This window comes from Rhipicephalus microplus, chromosome 6 (assembly GCF_043290135.1).
Source record: "Rhipicephalus microplus isolate Deutch F79 chromosome 6, USDA_Rmic, whole genome shotgun sequence".
Classification (NCBI taxonomy): Eukaryota; Metazoa; Arthropoda; class Arachnida; order Ixodida; family Ixodidae; genus Rhipicephalus; species Rhipicephalus microplus.
This window is the reverse complement of record NC_134705.1, coordinates 112,650,045-112,675,324: the sequence shown is the minus strand read 5'-3', so window position 1 is coordinate 112,675,324 and position 25,280 is coordinate 112,650,045. Positions and strand designations below refer to the sequence as shown.

Sequence of the window (25,280 nt, the reverse complement as noted above, 5' to 3'; positions counted from 1 at the left end):
CAAGACCTTACGCAGAGCTGCAGCGCACCTCCTGTCCTTTCCATAGGCTTTAAAGCCGTGCTATAAGGTTGTGCTTCATGTCCAGTTTGCCTTGCAAGAAAATGTGGACCCCTTCACTATAACATGAGCCAGTGTGACCGTCTAACCTAAGATGCTGGCATTGAGTCTTACAACTCCACATACCAGATGTACAGCGCCGCATTCAGCTTACACTTCATGGGGGTGATAAGGTGCCAGTATAGTCTTGTCGCTGTTAGTATGCAGTCAACCACATCAAATAGTTGAGAGATAGCTAAAACTATGCTATACATCATTTAGAATCTAGAGGACCGTAGCGCAACATGACTGAAGCCAGGCTTGAGGTAAGTCAAGCGTACTGATCACCATGTTAACCAAAACACTTGCTCCTGCTCTGAAGGCACAGCCACACTGAGCCACATGCTTATCGATAAACAAAGCAGAATCTAAACATTATTGACTATAGCTTTCCTGTGATGCACCATCCACCCTTCCACCTGTTCAGCTGTAAGCAAATAATTACGAAGCACTGTATATAGACCTATTTCATGTTTGTAGGCAGCAGTAGACGCCGCCAATATTTCACTTGTGAAGGTGCACTTCCCAAGTGTTTACAAGCGGCGGGCACAACAGAGGAAGTTGCAGCGGCTATAAGAGAGACTTTGAAATGAACATGCGAGGTATGTAGACGTATAGCTCTAGCTTTGAGAACCTCATCAAAAGATGAGGTATCTTAACGATGAAAATGTGGCTCATTTGCAAAATGCCATTACCATTGTGGCAGTACACGCCACATATGTACATTTTAATTTGTTGACTTTGCAAAACGTGATCACCGTTGTGGCAGTCTACGATGCACGTGTGCACTAATGCAAGAACGACAGACCCAGTTCAGCAAGAGGCTCTAGGGTAGGATATGCAAATACATACTGGAAAAATGCGTAGCGACGAATCCTTACGATAAATTCTCGCATATCGCAAGAACGACTGAGCCAGTTCAACAAGAGCCTTTAGGGTACAATATGCAAATGCACACTGAAAAAATACATAGCGACGAATCCTTACGATAAATCCTCGCATATCCCAACAACGACAGACCCAGTTCAGCAAGAGGCTCTAGGGTGCAACATGCAAATGCACACTGGAAAAATACATAGCGACGAATTTTTATGATAAATCCTCGCATATCCCAAAAACGAGAGACCCAGTTCAGCAGAAGGCTCTAGGGTACGATATGCCAATGCACACTGGAAAAATACATAGCCACGAATCCTTACGGTAAATCCTCGAATATCATAAATTTGCTGGAGAAGTTATACCAAGAAGTTATTCAGGAGAAGAATTCATGCCAACGACAAAGGCGATCTCGGCGACACTTTCATCCCCAATACGCTTGTGATAATGCTTCAACTATGTACTGTGGACAATGTGGTTACGTACCTGATGGGTCCGCAGCTCGATTCGTACACTCAGGTTGAGGCCGTGAAATGCGCACAGACCGTAAATAGACTCGGCAAGTTTCCCGACTGCTGTTCTTCTGTGAATTCTCACAGACACGAAAATCTCGTGAAGCGCATTATAGCCAGCACAGCTCTGCCCAATAAACTTGTGTCCGGCGCATCATCGTAGCCCCACATAATCAGCAAAAGTATAGTCGAAGTCATCCTTTCGTTCATTGCTGCTTTAATAAACTCTGCCCATGCAGAAAGTAACATATGCGCGATGACTGAGTGACACGTTTAGGTCACACGAGTAGATAACGAAATCATTTTTAAGCGCCTTAGCCTTCTGCAGTTATATCAGCAATGGCCACCGTGAAAAATTCTTCTCGTATGGCAATGCTATCCCCAATGCTAATGTGCTTTGAGGTGAATATGCTCGCTGTGCCTCCACACAAAAAAAAACATCACAGTTAAGAAAGCTTGACAAAGTTAAATCATTTCTGCTGAGTAGGCTGCTCCAAAACATAACCGATGAACTGGTGTCGAAGGCAAGCTCTCGCATTTTATAGCTACTGCTAATTTTCTTGCGACAGCTTTGGTAAAAAAAGAAATTGAAAGAAAGAAAAACCTAGCCAATTTTTCTAGTGTTTTGCGTGCAAATATGCATTACAGCTCGCCCGTAAACTGTTCTTTCTTCTTTGCATGACGACAAACAGCCTATGCACTGGCAAAAACACAGCAGCAACTGCAGTTGGCACGGCAGAGGCTTTTGCCTCTCGCACAGAACTAAACAGCCAACGAGAGGGCCACCCAATTTTTGTAACCTATGTCCGGTAGAATTCGCCTATACATAGTTCGTGCAATGCTGGGTTGCGTCTAAATGACCATAGCAACAAAGCAAAATCAGAAGTCACTTACTGACTGCATAGAGTTAAAAAGGTTGTATGCGTTAGTACTAATATTCGTGTTTGATACCGTCCATTCTCTGAAATGCATAAGGTCAGTGAAGCACACTCTTTCACTAGCACTTTCACGGTTTCATTAGAACTTCTACGTGTTCAGCTGGTACAGATACTGGGATCTGCACACATCCTTGCAGGTTTCAGCAGCAAAATGACAGTGACTATCACAGAACCTACCTATTCATGATATATTTTTTGTCCTGATAAGCAGGATCACCAGCTTTATTGCACATCTATGACCACACACAGAACCTTTTTGAAAGCACTCAGCAGTAATAAAGCACCAGCTGTCAGTCAAAGACGCCTCAGCTGCCGAGAAAGCATAAATTCACAGAGAAAAAAATCAGCACAGGTGTGCACAGCACACTGAAGAAAGTAGACAACACAGTTTGGTGTCTGGACTACTTACACAATTCATTTTATCAGCTATACAAGTTCTGTGACGTGACACTTGAGTTCTTGCCTTTAAAGTGAGTTCTTGCCTTTAAAGTGAGTTCTTGCCTTTTAAGTGCTCTCTGACACCTTAGACTTCTCACCACTGGCTCCACTCGTCGTCGCAATCAGCTTCGCCGCTTCCTCCTGGTCTTTTTTCCGCCGCTCCTTTCCGAGAAGGATGGCGGTCTTGAAGAGATTGCAGTAGAGCTGGATTGCCGATGGTGTGTCGTCGTTTCCCGGGATCGGGTAGGTAATGAGGCGCGGGTCGGAGTTGGTGTCGACGATGGCGACTGTCGGGATGAGCATGTTGTTGCACTCCTTGATGGCCGGGTGCTCCTCGAACACAGAGTCGAGCGTGGACAGCAGGATCACCGTGTCGGGAAGTCGCGTGACAGTGCCAAACTGGGCAGTCGCATTGGTGAACAGGCCGGCCCTCCACCATCGGGCATGGGCGAACTCCTGGCACGCCTTGGCCGTTTCCTCCACCATGTGGGCGGTCTGCGAGTTCAAGAGGCATTTAGGAGAACGTGGACCTGACAGAGACCAAATGAACGACAATGTGCTGCTGCACACATTTGCCACATGATTTCATGTATAAGTGCTTAAAAGAGAGTTTTGCAAATTACATGACTTTGTAATTTACGCTGCATGTATGCGCACTTCCACTACTACACAGTTAAAATATTGGTAGCCACGCAAGCAGCTTGAATGCCATCTGTAACAGTATAATTCTGGCGTCCTAGGTTATCATGCTTAGAAACGCCTAATTAATATTATTAGTCGATATAGTATACACTGACATGCACAACAGGTCAAATGCTATGAAACATTTAAAGAAAAAAAAAAAGGTGAGCAACTCCCAGATGCCTATATAGATATTAAAAAACTTGTCAGAGGTATTTGCACCGAAAAACACAATTTAATGAACTCAAGTAAATTTCCTGTGTATATATATCTTGCAAATTCACTGAAACTTTTATTGTGAAAAATGCCTAAATGTATAAGCATGAAATTCTCCAAGCACCCCGCCTTTAAGATCATTTAGTAGTCAAGAAGAGGAATAAGCAAAGTGTTCTGTATTTGTCGCTCTGCGTGACATCAACATTAATTGTTTATCGCTGGCAACTCAATTGAGGAAGACGATGGTGCCCCGAAATAAATCCACGTATGGCATCTAGTCGAGGCACTGGGTAGTGATATCAATACACATGCTTTCGGGTATGCTGCCTAGTCGTAGCACGGTTTTCATTGGAACCGATACACATGTATAAGCTATATAGCTTTTTTTTTTCCTTTGGTTATTTATATTTTGTTCGATATGACTGGTAGCTAGCTCAGGCAGGAACAGGGGCAAATATGTCTGCTTCTGTTGAGAGCTTCAGCCTCGTTTATTAGCAATTGATACAAATCCATTCCTGTGTAGTAGGAAAAAATACTGTTCTTTCGCACTTCTGGCACCTTTCCTTGAGACTGTAGCTGCAAGTTGGTGGCAGCAACATTAAGATGAGAGTCACCTAATTTCTTGGTTAAACTTATCGACAGTTACACAGCTAAATCTCATTTTACGAACACCAATATAATAATGCAATTTCAAAAATTTTTTTTTATCTATATCAGTGTGAATATTTAATATGAATGCCAACTACAACAAAAAAATTTTTTTTCTTTATACAATTAAAGTATAAAGAATTTATGTTACATGTTGAAGCTTGTAGCTGTTCCGTAATGCAGAGTTTAGGAGCCCTAGAGAGGACTTCAAAATGACAGTGCGTATCTCCAGATGAATCTACGGTATTAACTGACCTGCTGGTGCCTGGTGACAAATAGGATGATGCCGTCTCGGTACGCGATGTGTGCGACAAAGTTGAGTGCACGAAAGAGGTGATCGAAGGTCTTTTCAAGGTCAATCACGAGGTATCCCAGCCTGGAGCCAAAGAGGTAAGGCTTCATGAGCTCGTTTAGGGTTCCCTCCTTGTGGCCCAAGTGAACTCGTGCGTCGAAGAGCTCACGCATCGACAAAATCTTGCCGATGCCAAAGTAGTCGGCATGCTGTAGGGGATCCAGCAATGTGCTGCCAGTGGTTGCAGGCTCTGTGAAATGATTGAAACAAGAAAACAGCAGTTGTCAATAACTCAATAAGTTGATAACATTTCGGTCTTGTTACCGACGTCGGTAGAAACAATATGAAGGCACCAATTCTACCATCATTTCGAGTTCCTTGGGGCAAACATTGTATCTGGAATTCCAGGATGGCACAATAACTACCGACAGAAAACAATTCTACCGTAGTGTTTTGCATGAAGTACGGTCAAATCCAGTGCTTTGTATATAAATGAAGGAAAGTGTAAAGCTAAGAGCTGGTTTCTTTTGTTAGGCACAATATTAATGAGAATAGACATAGACGATAAATAATGTTGCATAATGTTGAGGGGATGCTATTAGAAGCAATTCTATTGTAAATTTGACATTACTTTGTCTGACATTATTGTCTATTAGTTTTCATTATTGATATTGCTTAATAAAGGACCACTTATCTCTAAAAGCACAGGGGAAGCTGTGAATTAACCCGGAAAATGGCATACGTGAAGACAAATTGAATTCTCACTACATCAATAGTGACTTACCTAGCACAAACAGCAAACGATCAACAGAAATACAGGTGGTGATGAAAATTCATCAAGCAAGGGTGTCGTTAAGTGCCGTTAGAGGTCAACGCTTTGACAAGCTGACCTGATGCCTTCAGCGTGCTGACAGGGTGAAGTTTTATTGTTGAAGCACTCGTGTCATCTGCATTTCATGTTCTACTCCTAGTGGACTCTCAGCAGTTACTTCGACATATAGAAAAATTCAAAAAAAAAACATTGTGCAAGCGTGCAATAGAATGCCAAGTGACTTAAGGTGCGCAGTAGACTCCTGATAAACGAAAATCGCTTAAATGAAACAGCTGCCTCAAGTGTTTGGTTTTTCACTCGACTGTTGCACCTCTGTGCACTTTTCTCAGTACCAGCAGCCCATTGCCACTTTAATAATAACTTCTGATGTTTAAACACGGAATGATTACGCGGAACGCCGAAGTGGAGGGCTCAAACAATCTTGACCATCTAAGATTCTTGAGCGGGTACCTAAAAGTAAACTGGCCTCTAGCATATCGCTTCCATTGAGATGCGGCCACCGCAGCGGGATTCAATCTCGCGACCTCCGAAACCGCAGCCGCATACCGAAACCAAAGTGCTATCATGGCGGCAATCTTAGGTGACGCATATCTACTGTGCGGATTGGCCAGGAATTGGGTGGTTTCATGAAGTAGTACGAAGTTTTAGAATATTGTAGGGGTAAATTATAGAAAGGTTACAGATTACCCAGACAATTATGGTGCTTGGTCTAATGCATATATCTATTAAAGAAAACAATCATTGCGAAGTTAGCACAGAATTTCATTTTCATCGATCGCACGAACGCTTGTGGTTTCGTATATCCGTAAGTAGTACGGAAAAACCGCAGAACCAGATGCACATGCTAAATCGCTCACCATCTGCCTTTGGTTGAGGACTTGGCTGTTGGCTGAGAGGTCCGCGGGTGCTGATACTCCTCGCAGACACATTTCTGAGCAAAGATGCACCCAAACCTGGGAAGAACGGAGTTGATGAAGCGAAAGCATGCCCTCCAATCTAGTACCAACATACGCAACAATTTCAAAAGCAACTCTGGTTTCCCCCTCTAACCAGCCTTTTAAAGATCAGGGCACATATGCTTATGCCACTTTTTGTGTGATCAAAGATGATTTCGCTTTGAATACGCAGTATTCACCGCAAAATAACCCACCAAAGCGGCGCACGATGGCTCGCATGGCGGGCGCCATTTTGTTTGAAACCGTTTGTTGCCAGAGCAGGGACAGCGCCATTCTCCCATAAGCGGCCGCCATGTTTGTGAGAGATGATAAGCGTATTTATGATAAAAACAGTTCGATAAGTGGAGCGAGTAGGTTGCGCACCTTAAAGATACCTCGTTCACAGGTGAACATTGTTCACAGCTTCTAACGCAATCACTTTATTCGCAATCATGTTCCGTATTTTGACTACCTAACTGCATATAGCATAGGCAATTCATTAATTTTCCACATTAATCGGGAACTTGGAAAATAATTTGATTCAGTTCCTGGCCAAAGGATCACTTGCCCAAAATGTGCGTGATAAAGAAGCAATGCAGTCGTAGTAATGTTGTGGTAGTGGTACGCTCGGCGCTGCGGGTAAAAGCGGGAACGAAAGTTCGTGTCCGAACTCATTTATCTCCAAGGCAACAAGTCAACGCGAAAGAGCGCGGAACAGAGCGGAAGATGGGAGAGAGCAAAGTCGCATCCCGCGGAGGGTTTGAGAGAGGATTACGCGCGCTGCGATGGATAAAGAGCGCGCGAATGGGTGGAGTCACGAAGGCGGCGGGATGAGGAAGATAGGACGATCGAGATGTTCAGTCTTGACCTTGGACTAGTGCCTTCGACGAACCGACCCGAGCGAAGGAAAACGCGTACCGATAGTCACGCGTTTCGCCTCGGGCACGGCGCGATCATACGACCGCCTTCTCATCCCGCAATCACGAACGACTTCGCTGCGCGCGCCTCCTTTATGGCATGGATCGACTCCGTCCTCGCGTCCCTGCTTCACAACGTGTTTCTCCCTCTAATCGTGCTCAGCCTTTGCCTCAGGTACGCGCTCCAGCGAGACTACACCGCGCGGCGACTCAAGTTCCAAGCGTGGCTCTCCAACTACATGTCGTACCGGGAAACGGGTGCCATGCTGGAGGCTAAGGAGATCCTCTTCGGCAAGCTAGAGTCGATCGTCTCGCAGGACTGGTACCTGCGCAACCTGGGGCTCATACGGATACTCGAGATCGGCGCGGGCTCCGGTTCGAATCTCGCCTTCTACCCGCGCAACTGCCACCTCGTTGCGGTGGACAGCAACCCGTTCACGGCGTCTTATCTGCGCCGAAAGTTGGCCCGCGTTCCCGTGCTCCTCGAGATGTTTCTGGTGCAGAACGGGGGCTCGCTGAACAATGTCAAGAGTTGCTACGTGGACGCTGTTGTCACGACGCACGTGCTCTGCGGCGTCAAGGACTTGGACGCCGTGCTCAAGGAGATCGCCCGCGTGCTGGCGCCGGTGAGTTGTGGGAAAGCGCTACTGCGGAAACGCAGTGCGAGGAACTGTGGGGTGCGTATTTGTTTACGGATTTGGTGACCCTGACATTTGTGCGATAATGAGATGGCAATGCTGCGAGAACGTGCCTTATTTCGAAGCAGCCCGCACGAAGGGGTAGGGCATTCAGAATGCACCCTTACCCTTTGTTAATTGGTATCAGTTGGTAGAGCAACTGATTGGATAAACATATATGTTCTGACGTCTTTTCTCGCCGCAACAGATAATGAAGATATTGGCATGATTGTACGAAGACAAGATACACAGAACTGTCAGTTTGGTTCATGTGCCAATCGCATGGTGTCTAGTTTACAAGCTAACGAAAGTCGACTAACATATGACTTATACTGACCATCATTAAGGTGCTTAACCTCTTGAAAAAAAGGTTGTTTTTTATGTGTGTCGCACATCTCCTTTTACAGTTTTACATCTCCTTTTTACAGGATGACGCTGCATCGAAATATCTGGCTGTGTTGACATGTTAGCTCAAGTTTAAGAAGCGGAGTTGGTCAAAATAATTGTGGAACTGCTCATTACACCACATTTGGTTGGTTGACTGAATGCTGCTTGGAATAAAAGCTGTCCTTATTAAAATTATTCAATGGGATTTTTATATCCAGAGATCTTGGGAGCTTGTCCCTATGCCTTAATCTTAATTTGTTGTCGATTATAATATGACCTATGAGGTATTTGTGAAACAGTGCTATAGAGAAGCTTCGTAATGAGCTTAAGCTGCATGTGTTGGCTGTTGGCGGATAATCATTATTCGGTTATGGCATTCAAGTCATGAAGGAAGGAAAACCAAAAGTCAGCACAGGACGTACAGGCTTGCACGATCCCAGGTGCATTACAAAGGTTGTGAAATAGTGCATTGTTTTATATGCTTTGCCTTTCTTGCTTGTGGGGAAACCAGCAATCCTTCATCAGGATATCATTTGCTCTCTTCGATTTGACCTTGGTCAGCGCTGCACTATGCGTAGAGGAGGCATTCTTTGTTCTGAGTGAAGAAGGGGAAAGGAGGATCGGCCTCACTCGTAGGTTGAGAAGGCTCCAGTCCAAGGAGGCTTCGTGAGGACTCACATGTCTTCTGCCAATTATTTTTCCTTCTTTCACACACTTTCTTACACAGCTGTGACTCAAACGACGCAGCTGTAGAAGAAACTAAAGTGCACAGTCAGCAAGAAACGCACAGGACGAGAGGATATGTGAAAAGGCTAAATCCTTGAGAAACCTGGCCACAGCCTCAAATTCAGTTTGCTTCAAACTATAGGACTTCTTGGGACCTGAGCAGAGGCACAGAAATTTAAAAGTTTGGTTCATCAGGGTGCACATACTTTTCTTTGAACCTGTCTTCTACAAACAGAGTTGCCTGATGCTACCAAGCTAACAAGCAAATAATCATGACAAAAGAAGCGGAAACTCAATGAATTTTTCCATTCATCAGGATATTTCTAATTACAAAAAATTCACTTAAATACGAATGGGCATCAAAAAATTCACCCTAGTTTTTTCGTACAACGAGAATATCTTCAGCTATGACTGGAAGGAAAGTCTCTAGGGTAGTTCACATTTTGTTGAATGTGCCTTTGCGAGCGCAATATTAACGTTACGTGTATATCCCCCCAACATCTGTTTGACTTCAACCCTCAACTATACAGCAGCCTTCAGCAAACTCATTATTAGTTGAAGGTAAGCACACTACTCTGAAACGTGATTATTACTAAATAACTATATTTGCTGGGAAAATGTAAATAAGTTCAAAAAACACAAGCGACCGGAAAATTATTTCACAAGGATAGGAATGTGGGCTAGTTGGGCATTCATATTGTTACATCCTCAATAGGCGTTTGGGGGTTTATTGGTACACGGTTCATATGACGAGCCGTACAGGACCAGGATGCAAGAGAGTTCTTGTTCGTTCATCCCCTTTCGCTTCTTCCTTCTTTTTCTAGTGCGGCACATACGCCGTGTGGCAATATTCAAACAGCGAACTTGGGGCACGGCAACGCACAACAGTGCTGTGTGGTTCTTCTTTTGTCTGCTGTGTATTGCCACGCTTACAGTTCACTGAAAGAATATAAAAAATCCCACAAGTGATTCGGCAGAAAAAGAATCTTCCCAAATTCGCTTATTCTACGAGGAATTGGCAACTCTGCTTACAAATCTATTCGAATACTTTACTGGCTGGTTCTGGTACAGAGTTGAATATGAACCTGATACTGCCAGCATCAAATCAGAGGAAACATAACATACTTTTTGAATGGTTCTTGCATATTCATTCGCTTTGACAAGAGATCCAAAATTATGTTTGCATTGTACTTTCCATAATTTCAGCATTAACATTACATGTGAAGTGTCGTATAAATAAATATAAACATAATATTTTCATCTGAGGGGTAATATCACAGGCATAAAGCTGTATGACTTGCATAATACAGCATGCTACCTTACCCTAAAACTGGGACTTTATTGGCTACACAACTATCACTCAGGTTTCTTTAGCAGTTCTCTGGACGCAGATGATCAGCTTATTCGTTACTGATGCCTCATCACTGGCTTTAAAGCAGAAATTAAGAATACTAGGATGTGAACATCTCTTTACATTGATTACAAGAGTGGCTATTCAATATTCGTCAAATGTATCTAGTTTTTGTTCAGTTCTCCTGAAAAAATTCACGACTTGATCGCCCCTATCTTTAGCACACCTGCGATATGAAATTTTTTGGGCTTTCACACCAATTTTCTCTTTGTTTGCTTTTCATTGATGTTTTGAAAAACTGCTGAACTGTTTTTTAAATATTCTCATTCATGATTAGGGGCCGTTAGCTTTGAAAATTCGTTATCGTAGAACACTATACAATTCCATGGCTCAATGAAAAAAAAAATTATTTGCACCCAGCCTCTTTTACATTTGTGGCTATGAGATAGTCCAGATTTTTAATGTCTATTGGAAGGCTTCTGGGAACAAGGTGAACTGATTGAGGGAAGTGCATGTACAGGATTCTGACATTTGGCCAACAATTAAATCCCCCAAGTTATCTTCCTTGAGCTGTCCTTGTCTTCATTATCTTTCAGCTTTATATGACCATGATTTCGGTGGCTATAGCTACTTTCTTGGACTCTGTTTTCATTTCCCTGTGAATGTACTTTACATGGCAAACAGGTAGCTTATCCACTGAGGTGTTACGCCGCAGGGTTTCGAGACATGGATTCGACTTCCACTCACTGTGGTTTCACTTCTATGTGGGTTAAGTGCTAATATGTGTGTGTACTTAGATTTATACACTCTTTAAGTAAATGCCATGCAGTCAGATTTAACTTAGAGTCCCCCACTGCAGCATGCGTGGTAATCTTAACGTGGTTTTAGTTGGCTAAATTCCAGAATTCATAGTTAGAACTAATTGCATGATGATCTCCCCTGACCTTTTGGTTGCTGTCTCCTGCATTGTTTCCATTGCAAATTCATTTACTGATGCAAAGTGTATTCGAATGACCTAACATCTGATGAAACCAATAGTAAATAGAGGCAAGGAAAGTATACATATACAGTCATCATTTGTAACCGTTGACTGCAATGTGGCATTCGTAATAAATGTGTAAGGAAATTCAAGCGGGAGAAAAAGACGGCTTGCTGCCGGTGGGAACTGAACCTGCAACTTTTAGGCAACACGTTGCTGCAAACAAAATGAACCTAATTAGTAGGGCGACAGACAGGTTACTCGAAAGCTCTAAGATTTGCTCTTATCATGGCGAAGGTGTCTTATCATCTGTTTTAATTTTGTTTATATTTCCATCGGAATTACCACACTACAGGTTTAGAGGCTACGTATAATGCCCCCATACTTACCTTGGCTTCGTGTCCGCCTTGGTCGATCAGTAGTTACGGCGCTCGACTGCTGGTCCAAAAGTCGCTGGTTCGATCTTAGCTGCGGCGGTTGCATCTTAGAGGAAGCAGAGTGAATGAGGCCCGCGTACTGCGCGATGTCAGTGCACATTGAAGAACACCGGATGGTCGAAATTTCCGGAGCCTTCCACATGCCCCTCGTAATCGTATTGGGGATTCGGGATGCAAAGTCTCAGATACGCTGAAACCAAATTATAACAAAGTTGCATCTTACACGAAAAAAAAGTTTGTTACATCCGAAAATTAGTTATAAAAAGTATATTCTATATTTATTGTAAGACTATTGTTCATTTACTTCGTTATGCCCCGCCGTGGTGGTCTAGTGGCTAAGGTACTCGTCTGCTGACCCGCAGGTCGCGGGATCAAATACCGGCTGCGGCGGCTGCATTTTTGATGGAGGCGAAAGTGCTGTAGGCCTGCGTGCTCAGATTAAGGTGCACGTTAAAGAACCACAGGTGGCTGAAATTTCCGGAGCCCTCAACTACAGCGTCTCTTATAATCATATGGTGGTTTTCGGACGTTAAATCCTACATATCAATCGCAATCTTAGAGGAAGCAAAACACCTTGTTAGAACTGATATTTTGTTATATCTAGGTTTGTTATATTGAGGTTTGAGCATATCACTATTTCTATGCTTTATTGTCTGTTGATTTCATTATGTTGTATGTAACAAAGGAAAAAACGAGCTCTTGATCTATTCCATTTCCTCGTTCTCACATAAGCACGACCCTTTCATCTCAGGGCGGCAAATTCTTCTATGTGGAGCACATGCGGCACGATCCAGGCGACTGGCGTCGCTACGTGCAGATGCTCGTCGGCCCGCTCTGGCGGAGGATCTTCAACGGCTGCAGCCTGACTCAGGAGTTGCACGACGGCATCCAGAAGTCGGCACATTTTGCTTCGGTGTCGCAGTGCAAGGTGTACTCTGCGCGGAGCAAGTTTGTCGGCATTTTCCTCAACCCCGTTCTAGTGGGTATCGCAACTAAGAGGGAGTTTGTGCGGAGGAGGCCAATGAAGTTGAGCAATGCATTTCTGGCTGCACGGGCAATGTAGAGAGTGGGTGGTGTTTCACACAGTGTATACTCAGAGGTGTAATGACATGATGTTTTTTACATTTCATTTATGCGCATTACATCAAAATAGAAAGCCATAACACACAAGGAAAACGACTGACAAGCCTTAAATTGTAGCAGGATCATTTTATTTTTTCATGTTGAAATACATAAGGCACAGAGTGTAGTGATTAAAAACCATAGAAGGCTTAACAATTTTTGCATACAATGCTTATCTGTTAATATTATTTTTTCATTGTGGCAAAGGCATAGAGGTATTAAAATATAGTGTTCTTATTTTGCAAGTCAAACAAACAAAGAAGATAGGTAAGCAAAGTACTGTTCAGAATAGTTACATTAAATGGGCTCAATATGAGAGTAACAGAAGCAAGAAACATCACTATGACAAAAATATAAATTGCTGGTATTTGCAGGATAGACATTTAAAACACTTTTACAGAATATGCATTTCAAAACGTTTTCATTTCTTTTTAATAGCTTTCTGTAAACCACTTTTGATACAGTTTTGAAAAGCATGGGATAGAGACAGAGCGCTACGATATCATAACAGTACGTGTTACCATACATAGGCCCTCTGGGGTGGTAAAACTAAATCTGGTTTGTATAAAGCTAATGTCGTAAATTTTTATTGAGGGCACTTTGATGATTTCTGGTAGTTTTTCTTTGGTTTCAAAGCTCCGAACTTCCAGATAACCATGAACAAAGAAGTTGAATATGTCATGCCAGTGTCTACTCCTCGAAAAGGGTTAGTAAACAGACTCCGACTTTTTTATACATTCGCCAAACAAGCTCACCAATTCGTACAGTAGGTCGCCATGGTCACATTCGCCAAATGTTACAGTGCTGGGAAGCCGCGTAGGCCCTTCATTTTGAAAAACAATCCTGTGCCTGTTTTCCTCGCCTGACCAGTCACCCTCACACCCTCAATCTGACGAAATCTTCTCCGTGGGCAACGTTACGCACCACTGAGCTCGTCGATTGGTTCTTTGCCCTACGAAACGGAACCATGAGCCTGCGGGGATGCAGTTTTAGCCACGCAGTCCACATTTTCATTTTTCTGTGCTGCCCTCTGCCGTTCTGTGGAGCCCGAGACACAGGGAGAAGTGGTATTGCCAGAAGGAAAGCGTCCGAGGTAAAGAGGCGTCTCACTGCTCTACAGCAAAGGGAAAAGTGCTCCTCGCTCTCATTTTCTGCCCGCGCCGAGAAAAGCACCGCTTGGTCATTGGTTGTGCGCCAATGACGTATCACAGACGTGTCGCGTTGATGAAGTAGGCGGAGTCACAACGACGGGCCACTCCTTCGCGGAGAAGGGCGACGAGTGGACGCACGAAAATTTGAAAGTGGCTGCAAGAGATGTTCTAACCCCTGTAACATCCTTGTTATAGCACGTATTTGGAAAATTCTTGAGGTATGCAGCATGTTCACATAGCAAAAGTGCACATGTCTCTCTTCATACAAATTTTGTTTACTGGCCCTTTAACAGATGTAAATTGCCCTCAATTTTTATGATTCATTCACAAGAAAACTTAAGTTGCGAAGGCCTACCATTCGAATGGATGATACCTCTATACATGCGATTTTATCTTTAATATTGTGGTAATTGGTTTTTAGAGATTTGCAATCAATTTTACTGACTGCAATCTTCTGCAGAGTGAGTCGGCAAGTAACAGATAAATGGTAGGCTTGCGTGCAGGTAGTCTTCTTATTTACAGTTTATAGAATGTTCTAAAAGTCACAGTTGCTTCATGCTGTAGCAGTTTCACATTCAGGGTACAACTAGTCAAAGGTTTCAGACATGACAGTGTCAGTCATCTGCCACTGCAACATTACCCCAGTCACACCAGAATTCGTGTCTCTGGTGGCTGTGAACTGCAAACAAGTGTTGTTTCTTTTTACAAGAAATAGTCGTTGCCATTTTTTCTTTGTTTTGCATCAAATTAATCAATATTCCTAAAAACACCTTGATTCGTTTTGCTGTGCTGGTCACTTGTAAACGATTGAGCAGCACTGGTTTGGTGCAGAAAAAAACTTCAAATGCATAGCATACAATGTCGTGAGTGAATCTATTGAAATAACACCAGGTTTAGTGGAAAGTGCAGGAGCCAGCTGTCTGAATTCTCGCTTCGTGTTGTATGTCAGCAGGGAAACCTGTGAAATTGGGCAAAGTTTTATGTGGAGGACCGTCCCAGCCCTCTAGGAATGGGCGAGATCATATTCTATAAAAACTAGATCATAGTTCACTTTGGAGATATGCACATAGTACATTAGAAGTGGTGTTGTTTAGTGTTTTCATTCTGATGATTAGTTAGCTATGCTGCTGAGAGTCATGGCTATTTTCCCAGCTGTAGTTCCTGTTTAACGAAACATTTTAGAAGGCTAGTTGGTGATGCGTATTTCTCTGTTTTAAAGAAATCTAGCGCTAAACTTTGACCAACAGCACTCGAAAAGATTGATTGATTGATATGTGGGGTTTAACGTCCCAAAACCACTATATGATTATGAGAGACGCCGTAGTGGAGGGCTCCGAAAATTTAGATCACCTGGGGTTCTTTAACGTGCACCCAAATCTGAGTACACGAGCACTCGGAAAGACGTAACAGGATGGGTGCTCAACAGCGACCATCCCGTCACGTCCTTTCGTGTGCCTGTGTTCAAAGTTTAGCGCTGGCTATTCTTCAAAAAAGAAACAAAAAATTGTTGCTGTTGCAGCTTTCACTGAAGTCAGCCTGAAAGCTTGTAAGAGATTCTGCAAACTTGTTTCTGAGCTGTTGTTTTAGACAACACACAGGCTTTCATGTGTGCCTACAGTGCTTTAGATGCTTTTAATAATTAGAGGCAGTCATTTCTTAGCAGCTTCACCTGCTCGGTTTCTGAGTTTCATGAGTACTTAGGTAGTGTGCCTCAAGCTTAATATTCATGCTAATATAAAGATTAGACAACAGGGTATACTTGCCTCGCTTGCCTACAACAACATTGACCATCGTGTTGGCATTGTCAGTCTTTCTAGAGTCAAAAGAGGCATGACTGCCTTTCTAGACTTTAGTATTCTCGGAACGTTGATACCTTAGAAGTTTGCAGCTTTGGGCATCCGGCTACAAGTTCAAATTTTCGGTGACATACAATGAACTTTTGCATTTTCAAGATTTATGATTTCGTACGTCTAACTTACGACTCTTTGCACCGTGCTTTATGGCGCAAACTACAGTCATATGACAATGATGGTGTGCTGTAACATCACTGTGACCGCACCGTCATCGTCAGTCATAACAGGAAAAGCAGCCGGAGCTACATTGTAGTGATAGCTTTCCCAGTGCTGTCTGTTTTTCTGGTTCTTGCTACCTACACTTTTAACAGGATCAGTCAGTCGTGAGCTATAGATGACAAAAATAGCACAGAATCGAGAAAAAAGGCATCGCCACGAAATAGTTGCTGGGAAGCAAGCAGAAATCACATTTCAAGAGCGAGTGCTCTTTGATAGTGCACATCTGTAATCTCTCTTCTTGTTCTAAATCTCGCTGTCATTGCATCCAGGCACGAGAATGGGTGATACGTTTGTGTACAGCGAATACCCATCGCAGAGGCCTAGGCGTTCGAGTGAGTCGTCTCTATGATACTCTTAAATTTTCTATACACTCGTACCTGTCGAAATGGAGCTGCTGGAATTTGTTGCTTCGATAGTCTTGAGATGACGCATGCATTCTAGATTGTGTTAAAACATGCGACTGCTCTACAAAAAAGCATGGTCGACTATACTAAAAAATTCTGTGTGAAATTTTTTCGGGTACTGATTATAGCAGCACCTTCAACATCGTCTCTTGTCTGCCTGAATCACCTCTGGAAGTTTCGATTTTCTTTCCTCGTAGATGTTACTTGCTTCTGTGCATTTGCTTATAATCTTGCCATGCAGTAGCCACAGTATTTTGATAAATTTCTATAGAAACATTATTTTAGCGTGCTGGTAGGCAAGAGACTTTCTTTTAAAGGCTTTCATTCAGTTGGAGTCAACTGGCTCTTCTAGATCCTAGCTTGCAGTCCAGTTGAAATTTTTATCCCGACAGAATTTTCAACTTTGTATCACACAATTCGTGCTTCAGCTGTGCCTAAACTTCGTCATAATTGAATCGACATCACACTGCTTTTACATTCTCTACTTAAAGCTAAATTACGATAATATTGGAAATATGATCACATTTAGCATTTTATCCTGAAATAGGACATCCCCATTTGTGATTAGCCGCTGGATGGTCATCACATATTTGGTCAACCAATCACTTTTATCAGGTGTGGTGATCTAAAGGTGTGATTCGTTCATTTTCAACCTTTAATGTGGTAGAAGAGACAAGATGATTGAAAGGGGTAGAACAAGAAATGTTTTTAAGCAAGAAAAGCAGTACACTGATTAAGAAACAGTATACTGCCTTGAAATCAGATTCTCTTGAAAAGGAATATACTGATTAAAAAACACAGCCTTAGAGTTTCAGACAAGCTTACGCGCTAAAAATTGTTGCGCGTGCAGCTGTAAAAAGTATTCTGCTTACAGTTTTTTTATTTTTTTTGCGACACTATTCAGTTTACGGAGAAACCAGTAAAAAAGTATCACTGGTGCTTCTTTCTCACACGTGCATCTAGTCTTGCAGTGTGACAGTTTTGGAAGTCACAAAACTGCACCGAGTCTTTTTTTTTCTCTAAACAAGTACGACACTAAGTTAGTCAAAAAATTCTATGGAGGTTTGATGTTGCCAACTGTGGCTGAGGAGGAATGAGATACTGGGGCCAACACTTTGGTAAAGAGATCTTTTTTTGTTGGGCCCTTTGAGTTGCCCTGGATAACAGTTGTTTTTTTCGAGAACAGTTTAGAGCAATGTAGGCAAAAACCGTTGCCGCAGTTGTTGCCCTTTCTATCAGAGGAAGCAACTTGCAATAAAGTTACCCATCAAGTCACCCATCAAGGCAACTTGTGTTCTTTCAACCTTCGTCAAGGCGACAAGTTGTCCTAATGAATTTCGACACTTGTCAAAACGTCGGCTGAGCATTCTTTGATTCATCCACTGTTGAATATCAGAGTTCCATACACAGTCGGCAGTTGTATTTCATGGTTCAGGAATTGATAAGTGGACGGAAAATGATGTTCAGCTTCGTTGACATTTTTACAAATGTTGTTCTTTCAATCAGCTGAGCAGACACCTGCGGTGTCTTTGATTATGGATTGCTGTACGACCTCAACTAATCTTTGGCAGGGTTGTTTTCCGCCATCAAATGGGCTGTGAATTGATTTCGATGTGTTGTGCGCCTTAGATCAGTGTTGTTAATGCATCCTGGCATTGTAATGCATCACTGCTTGCACTTGCTGTCATACATGCCGCTGAAGTTTTCGCATCGATTGCAGTGCACAGCAAAATGGTTGTTGGCATATGCTTAGGGTTTATGCCTTCAAAGTAGCTGCACATTGTAAAGCATTTAAAACCCACTTTGCAGTTCTTTCGACAAATATTTTTCGGCATTAATTTAGGAGTGCTTTCAGAGCAAAGGGAGCTCAGCTGCTTATCCCCAATTTTGTTAAGGCACTCGAAATGTGCAAATTCACAATGGTGGCAAACCTGGAATTTCGAGTAAGATTTAGGTCTGAATAGTCGAACCATGTTGAGGTGTGTATACTGGGACATACTCCACCGGCCTTTCATGCGATTTGACTTCCGACATGCTTGATCGTAGGATCTGTTTATTGCATTTATCGGCAGTGGTCTCATACTTTGTCTTATAACACGTGTACTTTGCTTACATGCATGATTATCTTGTTTTCATTATTAATTCGCCTAATCGTTTAACTCATGGTTGTAGGAAGGGCGACATTGTCACTTTGAATCTCAGCTACAGTGATACAAATTGCATATTGAGTGCCTTAAATTGCATATAAAATATAGCTTCATTATAGTGCATTTAAAGCAAGCAGTACACCATTAGACATCTGTTTAGGATACTAATTGAGACCAAGGGATGCACCGTACTTTTAACTTTTAAAATCGGTCATTGCAAGGTGCACTTTGGCTGTGATTGAATAAGTTTCTGGTGTTATGACTCACTGTGATCCATTTATTTATTTATTTATTTATTGTGGCAATATTGCAACTGAACCATTTTTCTGCTAAGCATGATGATGCAGGTTTGTTTTGCAACCGCTTTGCTACATCTTTGATGAGCTTGAGATGAAAAAATGCCTATAACGCTTTCTATATTAGATCACTGTTTTTGTTAGAACCCAGTGACACTACAGTCAATTTTTGCTGATGAATAAACAAACAGGCAAGCCCTAGCAGCCGCCATTGAAATCTGTCACATCATGCTGAGACAGTGTTAAAAAAACGCTGTCGCCACCAGTGTTGTTGTCTTTTTTGGTGTTTTCCAGCTTACATAGCATCTTATGGCTGGGGTAGTATCTTTAGTATTCATGTGAAAGGGTGGTTTGCTACTATGAAACAAATAGCTCCCACTTTTCTCTTATATCATTTGCAGTTTAAACAACAACCCTGCACATTTGTATCGCTCAGCCGATTGCATCCTGAGGCCGCTTGCAGCTGTGTTTTTTTATAACGAGTCAGCTCGCAGGTACACTAGAATGTTGACACTGCCGCATGCATTGCCTTAGTCAAAGTGTGCAACCCTCGGCCGCATGCAGCTTCTGAAGCCTCCTGCCTTACATCTTTCGCGAAAGGTTTTGCTTCTCTCGCACCTTTGTACGCAGCACTACAAGTAGGAAAAGAACCCAAGACGTGGCAAGTCTAGCTTTTAATATATGATTAGCGCTGTTTTTTTGCTATAGTCTCCGAGTTTCTGCGATCACTGAGGGATGAAACTGAGGAGACAAAATGCATTTTATGGTGACGTAATTGGAAGACGTCACTTAGTTAGTGGAATATGCAGGGTTTACCGAAAGCAAGATAAAAGTATGCACACTAGCAACTTTCTTCTTTTTTTTTTGACAAAAATGTGAACCTCTTCTTAAATGTTGCCGGGATTATTGTACCTAGAAGTACAATTGCCTAGAGGTACACTGCAAGCAATTATACCCAGGACAGTAAATGCTCACTTTCAAGATTCATATACCTAAGCTGGTTATTCTGGTATCTGATACATGTTTGACCAGCGAAACTGGGAACGTGTGTCCGAGAGTAGAGGGCGCGTGATCCCGCTCTACTGTTTAGGTTGCTTGATTCGTGTGTTGGTATGTCATATATTAAATGTCATCAGTACACGGCAGTCAACAAGGATAAAGTGCAATATAGCTACTTGTATGTTCCGTTGTCACTTTTTTGTCCTGTGTTAGATACACTATACCGAGTCACTGTACCGAAAATCCAGTTATAGGCGCCGCAACACCCTCGTGGCATTTTTTTTGTTCTGCTGGTCAAACTGGCATCTGCTTCTGTTTTGTTTGCTCTTAGTCCTTGACCGGAATAGCACCCACATCTCCTCTGTAAAACCTATTGTGAGGTAAGAGAACAGTTGGTTAAAATGGCTCCTAGGCACACGTTCACGTCATGTCAAAATCTTGTGCATTAGTAGTAGATATTTGTAACAACATTCAGGAGATACAGGTGCATGCAGTGAAGTGGTTAAGTTAGGCCCTGTGGAGTGATGAAAAAAGCAAACTGCATTCATGGATGAATACCGGGTAGATTCATTTCCTTTGCACGTTTGTCGCTCACTTCTTAGCAACACATGATCTGGGCACCCCCCCCCCCCCCCCCTTTTAGTGTCTGGTATATTTCAGGGAGCACTAGACTCAATATAAGACAAAGCACAGATTAATTCATGCAATTCGTAGAATTGTTGAGCTTTGACTGTTCTTGTTAGTCAAGCTTGGAGCTCAGCCATGAGAACGTAGAGAGGCGCTCGCTGCATGCCTGTTGTTACTGTGCATGGCACAGCAGATGCGCAGAGGTGACAAAACTTTGACACATTGCTTAAAGCGTTGGCACTGTATGCATGTTGCTACTGCCTGTTTGTTGGTGTTATCTCACAAACGACAGCTTTGCTGGCTTGCATATGTGGTTGCTGTTGCATGACGCCACATGCTGCTGCTACTGACTGTTGAATAGGCACAGGTATAGAGGAGTTGAGTAGGGCTGGTCCCCCTCCCCTCCTAATGGTGCATTCAGATGGCGGACCGAATCCGGATTCGTCGTGGACGCGGACGGCTTATCCGTGGATGATCCGCCTGCAGGCGCATCCACACGACGGACGGTGTCGTAGGAGAAAACAGCCGGATTACCCTCGACAGGAGATTCGGAGGTGGCTGGGAATCGGAGCTAAACAAAAGTCTGGTGCCTGATAGCAAGCGATTTTCTACTCAATATATAATTACCTGAATCATACAGCATTTTAATTATTTCAGTCAAATAGGTTGTATAGCATACATAATTCATTGAATGAAACATGTATTCAGTAGAGTTTCGTTTGGGCATTCTGTTCTTGTCTTTATGTCTGTGATGTTGTTGTCGTGAGTTATACACAGAAAGAATAAAGGCTGTTGTCACATTAGAAATTTTATGAACACCACAATATATGGTGCAGATATAATCATATACACATACTATATATATATACAACATATTGTAACATGCTTGTATAGATTTCTTCGTTTCCATTCTTTGCAACTGGGCACAATATTACGTTCCCATCCTACACGGCGTGTTCTGTAACCACGAATGCGTGATATTTTTGTGTGGCAACTGTGTATTTTTGAAAGTCATATTATGCGAGAGTCTGAGAGTACACTATGTATACCCATGTTGAAATTTAAGATAATAAAGTGTTGAACTGCATATTGTTCTGTGGTTTATTCTGTGGTCACACAAATTATTTTTACAATTTTGTAAACATGTGACTGCTGGTTTTATTTTGGTGGAAGTTTGGTGGAAAGGTGGATGCGGAAACACGCAAGTGCCTCTGTGTGCTCTTTGCCTTGTGCTCATATTCATACACAAATGATGGTGAGCTCTAACCACACGTACCGGTTTCTACGGGTCAGCGCATGGCATGTAGACTCGGCGTAGCTTTGCTGTGGTGGGTGAGTGCGCAGTTGCGTGAAGCTGCGCGCCTTCTCCCTTCGCAGGCAGAGGGCATGCCACGCGCTGTGATGCGTGTGGTCTGGTCATTGAAGGCCTTAAAAGGCCTGACCACACGCAGCCGTTGGAGTGCGTGGCTTTCCTGACGCGACGCCGCGCCTTCTCCCTGCGGAGAGAAAGGGCGCGTAGCCAATCACTCCTCTCTATATAGGGAAAGGATGCGACGCCGCGTCAAATAGCCACCCGCTGCAACGGCTGCGTGTGGCCAGGCCTTTACCACACGTGCGCGTTGCAGTGCGTCATTGCATGGCTTTATGACGAGGCGCCGCGCATTTTTCAATAGGGAGAGGGCGCGGCGCCGCGTCAATATGTCGCGCGCTTGCATGCTGCAACGTAATACGTTGTTTGGCGGTCCCTTAATTGGGGCTGGGGTGATAAGAGGGGGGATGCAGAATTTTTTGCGAAAGGGGGAGGGCGCCTTTTTGATTCAAAATGGGGGCCGGGCAAGCAAATGGTACGTCATTTTGCGCTATGTATGCATGGCAAAAAATAATGGGGAGGGAGAGGCACATGCCCGAAGCTCCACCCCTTGGCTACACCACTGGGAAGTGCTGCACGCCCTCTCTAAACGTATGTCATTATGTCTGCAGCGAAAGCGACACGTACCGATCCGCGCCACAAGCATGCTGTGATCATCAAACCATCACGAATGATACGTCGGAAAGCTCACCAAAAAGCTGCATCTCAAATCTTCGTGCTATAAAAAAATCCTCATAAGGCTAAACAGCGCGCTCATATTTACGAAGACGGATAGAAGGAACACGACAGACACGACGGGCGCAAATGATTCCGAGAGGTGCTTCTATAGTTTGACAACCACACGATTTAGCGGTTTATCATCCCAAAACCACCACATGATTGTGAAGGGCGTCGTAGCAAGGCTCCGAGAATTTCAACGATCTGAAGTTTTTTAACGTGCACCTAAATGATAAATCTAAACAAACGAGCCTCGAGCATTTTCGAATGCAGCGACGTTCGAGCCTTGAACAAATGAGATTTTCGTATCGTTCCGTGTGCGTATTCACTGCTCAATGCATGAGCGCCGAGAAAGCCAGGCTGCCTCCCCACAGGCATCTCTACTCCTCTCACCGCTTTCTACTTGCGGAAGAGGTAATAGGTGACCAGTAAAAGAGCGAGGGATTGTGGGATGCATCGTGTGCTGTCGGCTTCCGGTTCGAGGAGAGTATACGACGGCGAATCGCTCGGCCGTAAGCCTCAGATTATTCAGCATTCGCGTGCACGCTCGCCCGTTTATCTTTGTCCTGCTAAACCATGGTCGATTGTTCAGCCATTGCGTGCTCCAACCCGAGCATGAAAGGCAAACGCATGTATCGGTTCCCATAGAACGAAGAAAGTAAAAATGAGGTGGGCCGCAGCTGTGAAGAGAGCCGCAGCGACAAGTAGCCTTTGGGTACTGTTACGCCTGGGAGTCCACACCAAACGTCATAGCCTCTGCAAAGGCAATCTGTGTCAAGGCCAGCGATCGAGCCCACCTGAAGCGATCAACTCAACGACGTCATCGAGTGGTGGCGCCGGTCTGTCACGCAACGCTCAGTGGGCTCCCTCAGCCCACGAGCCCGATGAAGCAATCGGCGCCTTCCAGTCTGGCGAGTCTTACGCAATGCGTGGCAACATGCCTCGTCCTTGGGTGCAACCACGCGCAGCGCCGGGTCCCCATTGGAGGGTTCTGACATCACGGCCAGCGGCGCTTCTGGTTGGACGTTGGTGACGCGAAAGATCCACCCGGTGCCTATAAAAAAGCCAAGCGGCGCGTCGCCAGCAGTTGACCTAGGTGTCATAGAGAAGCCACCGTGTGCGTGCGAGAGAAGGCATCTCGGCTCTTTGAGTCCCTAAGCTGTCGGCCCCAGTGCCGAATTTGTAACGCCTCTATTTCTATGCTGTACATAAACCTTGCCTTAACACACCGTCGTCTCGTCTATCAGCTCTGCGCAGAAGCAGTCGCAAGCTGAGTAACACACGCTACCAAACGGCTGGTGACCTTGGCGGCAGAGTTCGGAGCAGTGGCGCCTTCGGGACCGTGTTGGCGTCGCGCCTTCGTAACAGTACCGAACATTGGATCCAGAGTGTGCGAAGACCATTTAATCTCAAGCACGTGTGTATTCCACACTAATAAAAAGCTTTCGCATGGATTGATGCGAATATTATGTCCAGAAATAAATTGTCGCGCAGGTGCGCCTAGCACAGATATTATGGGAACGCGGGCAAAATCTACCTGTCATATGAGATGAGCGCCGGCATTGCACCCGTATGTATGACAAAAAATGGCTGCATATCCACGGAGTGAATGACGGAGAGTGGGGCGAAGCATCCGTCTGTCCATTCGTCCTTGCGTCCGCCTGTGTGACCGTCCGTGCGTCCATCTGCCCGTCCGTGCGTCTGTTCGTGCGTCCGCTTATCCATCTGTACGTCCGTCCCTGCGTTCGCCCATGCATCCACCCCTGCGTCCGTCCACGCGTCCATCCATGCATCTGTCTGTGTGTCCGTTCGTCCATCTATTCAACACTCCAAGTACCACCATCTCGCATCTTTTCATCATATATTCCCCATATAGAAGCACCGCCATCCAGCGGACATTCCAAGGACTGAACGAGAGGAAGCACACGCACACTTTCTTACGGCTTGCGCTTCGAATCTACTTCCCACCTTGAATCACCTCGAGTTCATGGTATATACTAGTTTACTGTATTCATGGCACTGCGGCCCAACGCTCGTTAAACTTTTCTAAAACCAAGGAGGTTACGCCCAGCGAGTATAACGTAGCAACCCTTTCTTGTAATATAGTGCTCAATGTACATGCCAATGGCTGCTAATGGGGAATGAGAGGCAGGAGAGTTCAGCTTTTAGTTAACACGCACACTGCGATTTTTTTATTTTTCAACAATGCACAGGAGAAATCTCCCACCGGCACCACCTTGCAGGTCAAAACGTAAGACTGCTTACACACTACGACTACTACGAGGGACGAACGGGTGCCGCCTTAAGGAGCTTCGCCCCTTAAAAAAAAACGCGAAAACTTTACACAAGAATAAGCTTGCGCGAAGCACTGGACAAGTCCGTTTGCATTTATCTTGGTCAAACTGTGCGTCAGCACGGCACACAGAAGTGCGTTAAAC

The 25,280-nt window shown here is 44.0% G+C and overlaps 2 protein-coding genes across 6 annotated transcripts; one reads left to right on the top strand and one right to left on the bottom strand.

Annotated features, from left to right (window-relative positions):
* Positions 1-2,611: 2,611 nt before the first annotated feature.
* mRpS2 (mitochondrial ribosomal protein S2) lies at positions 2,612-6,823 on the bottom strand. Its single transcript, XM_037418884.2, has 4 exons — positions 6,680-6,823; positions 6,387-6,482; positions 4,661-4,947; positions 2,612-3,355 (listed from the first exon to the last, which is right to left on the bottom strand). The coding sequence occupies exons 1-4, from the start codon at positions 6,777-6,779 to the stop codon at positions 2,927-2,929; spliced, it is 912 nt and encodes a 303-aa protein (XP_037274781.2). The 5' UTR covers positions 6,780-6,823; the 3' UTR covers positions 2,612-2,926.
* A 280-nt stretch (positions 6,824-7,103) lies between these two features.
* Positions 7,104-21,843, top strand: LOC119167409 (thiol S-methyltransferase TMT1A). Of its 5 annotated transcripts, XM_075866445.1 has the most exons (4): positions 7,104-8,007; positions 12,690-12,917; positions 16,553-16,615; positions 21,178-21,843. In XM_075866445.1, exons 1-4 carry the CDS (start codon positions 7,318-7,320, stop codon positions 21,229-21,231), a joined length of 1,035 nt encoding a protein of 344 aa, XP_075722560.1. In that variant the 5' UTR covers positions 7,104-7,317; the 3' UTR covers positions 21,232-21,843. The 5 variants fall into 5 exon arrangements, 4 of the variants coding, with proteins under 4 accessions (XP_075722560.1, XP_075722559.1, XP_075722561.1 ...); XM_075866444.1 differs by having other exon boundaries at positions 7,105-8,007; positions 16,553-21,843; XM_075866446.1 differs by lacking the exon at positions 16,553-16,615 and having other exon boundaries at positions 7,106-8,007.
* Positions 21,844-25,280: the final 3,437 nt, after the last annotated feature.

What these genes read in the sequence shown, in the direction of transcription:
- LOC119167409 (XM_075866444.1), top strand. Translation starts at nt 7,318, where the DNA reads ATGTTCAGTCTTGACCTTGGACTAGTGCCTTCGACGAACCGACCCGAG. An exon ending in TCGCCCGCGTGCTGGCGCCG is followed by an intron (nt 8,008 to 12,689) that starts GTGAGTTGTGGG and finishes CTTTCATCTCAG; the next exon opens with GGCGGCAAATTCTTCTATGT. An exon ending in TTTTCCTCAACCCCGTTCTA is followed by an intron (nt 12,918 to 16,552) that starts GTGGGTATCGCA and finishes CATTGCATCCAG; the next exon opens with GCACGAGAATGGGTGATACG.
- mRpS2 (XM_037418884.2), bottom strand. Translation starts at nt 6,779, where the DNA reads ATGGCGGCCGCTTATGGGAGAATGGCGCTGTCCCTGCTCTGGCAACAA. An exon ending in TCCTCAACCAAAGGCAGATG is followed by an intron (nt 4,948 to 6,386) that starts GTGAGCGATTTA and finishes ATCATTTCACAG; the next exon opens with AGCCTGCAACCACTGGCAGC. An exon ending in TTGTCACCAGGCACCAGCAG is followed by an intron (nt 3,356 to 4,660) that starts GTCAGTTAATAC and finishes TTGAACTCGCAG; the next exon opens with ACCGCCCACATGGTGGAGGA.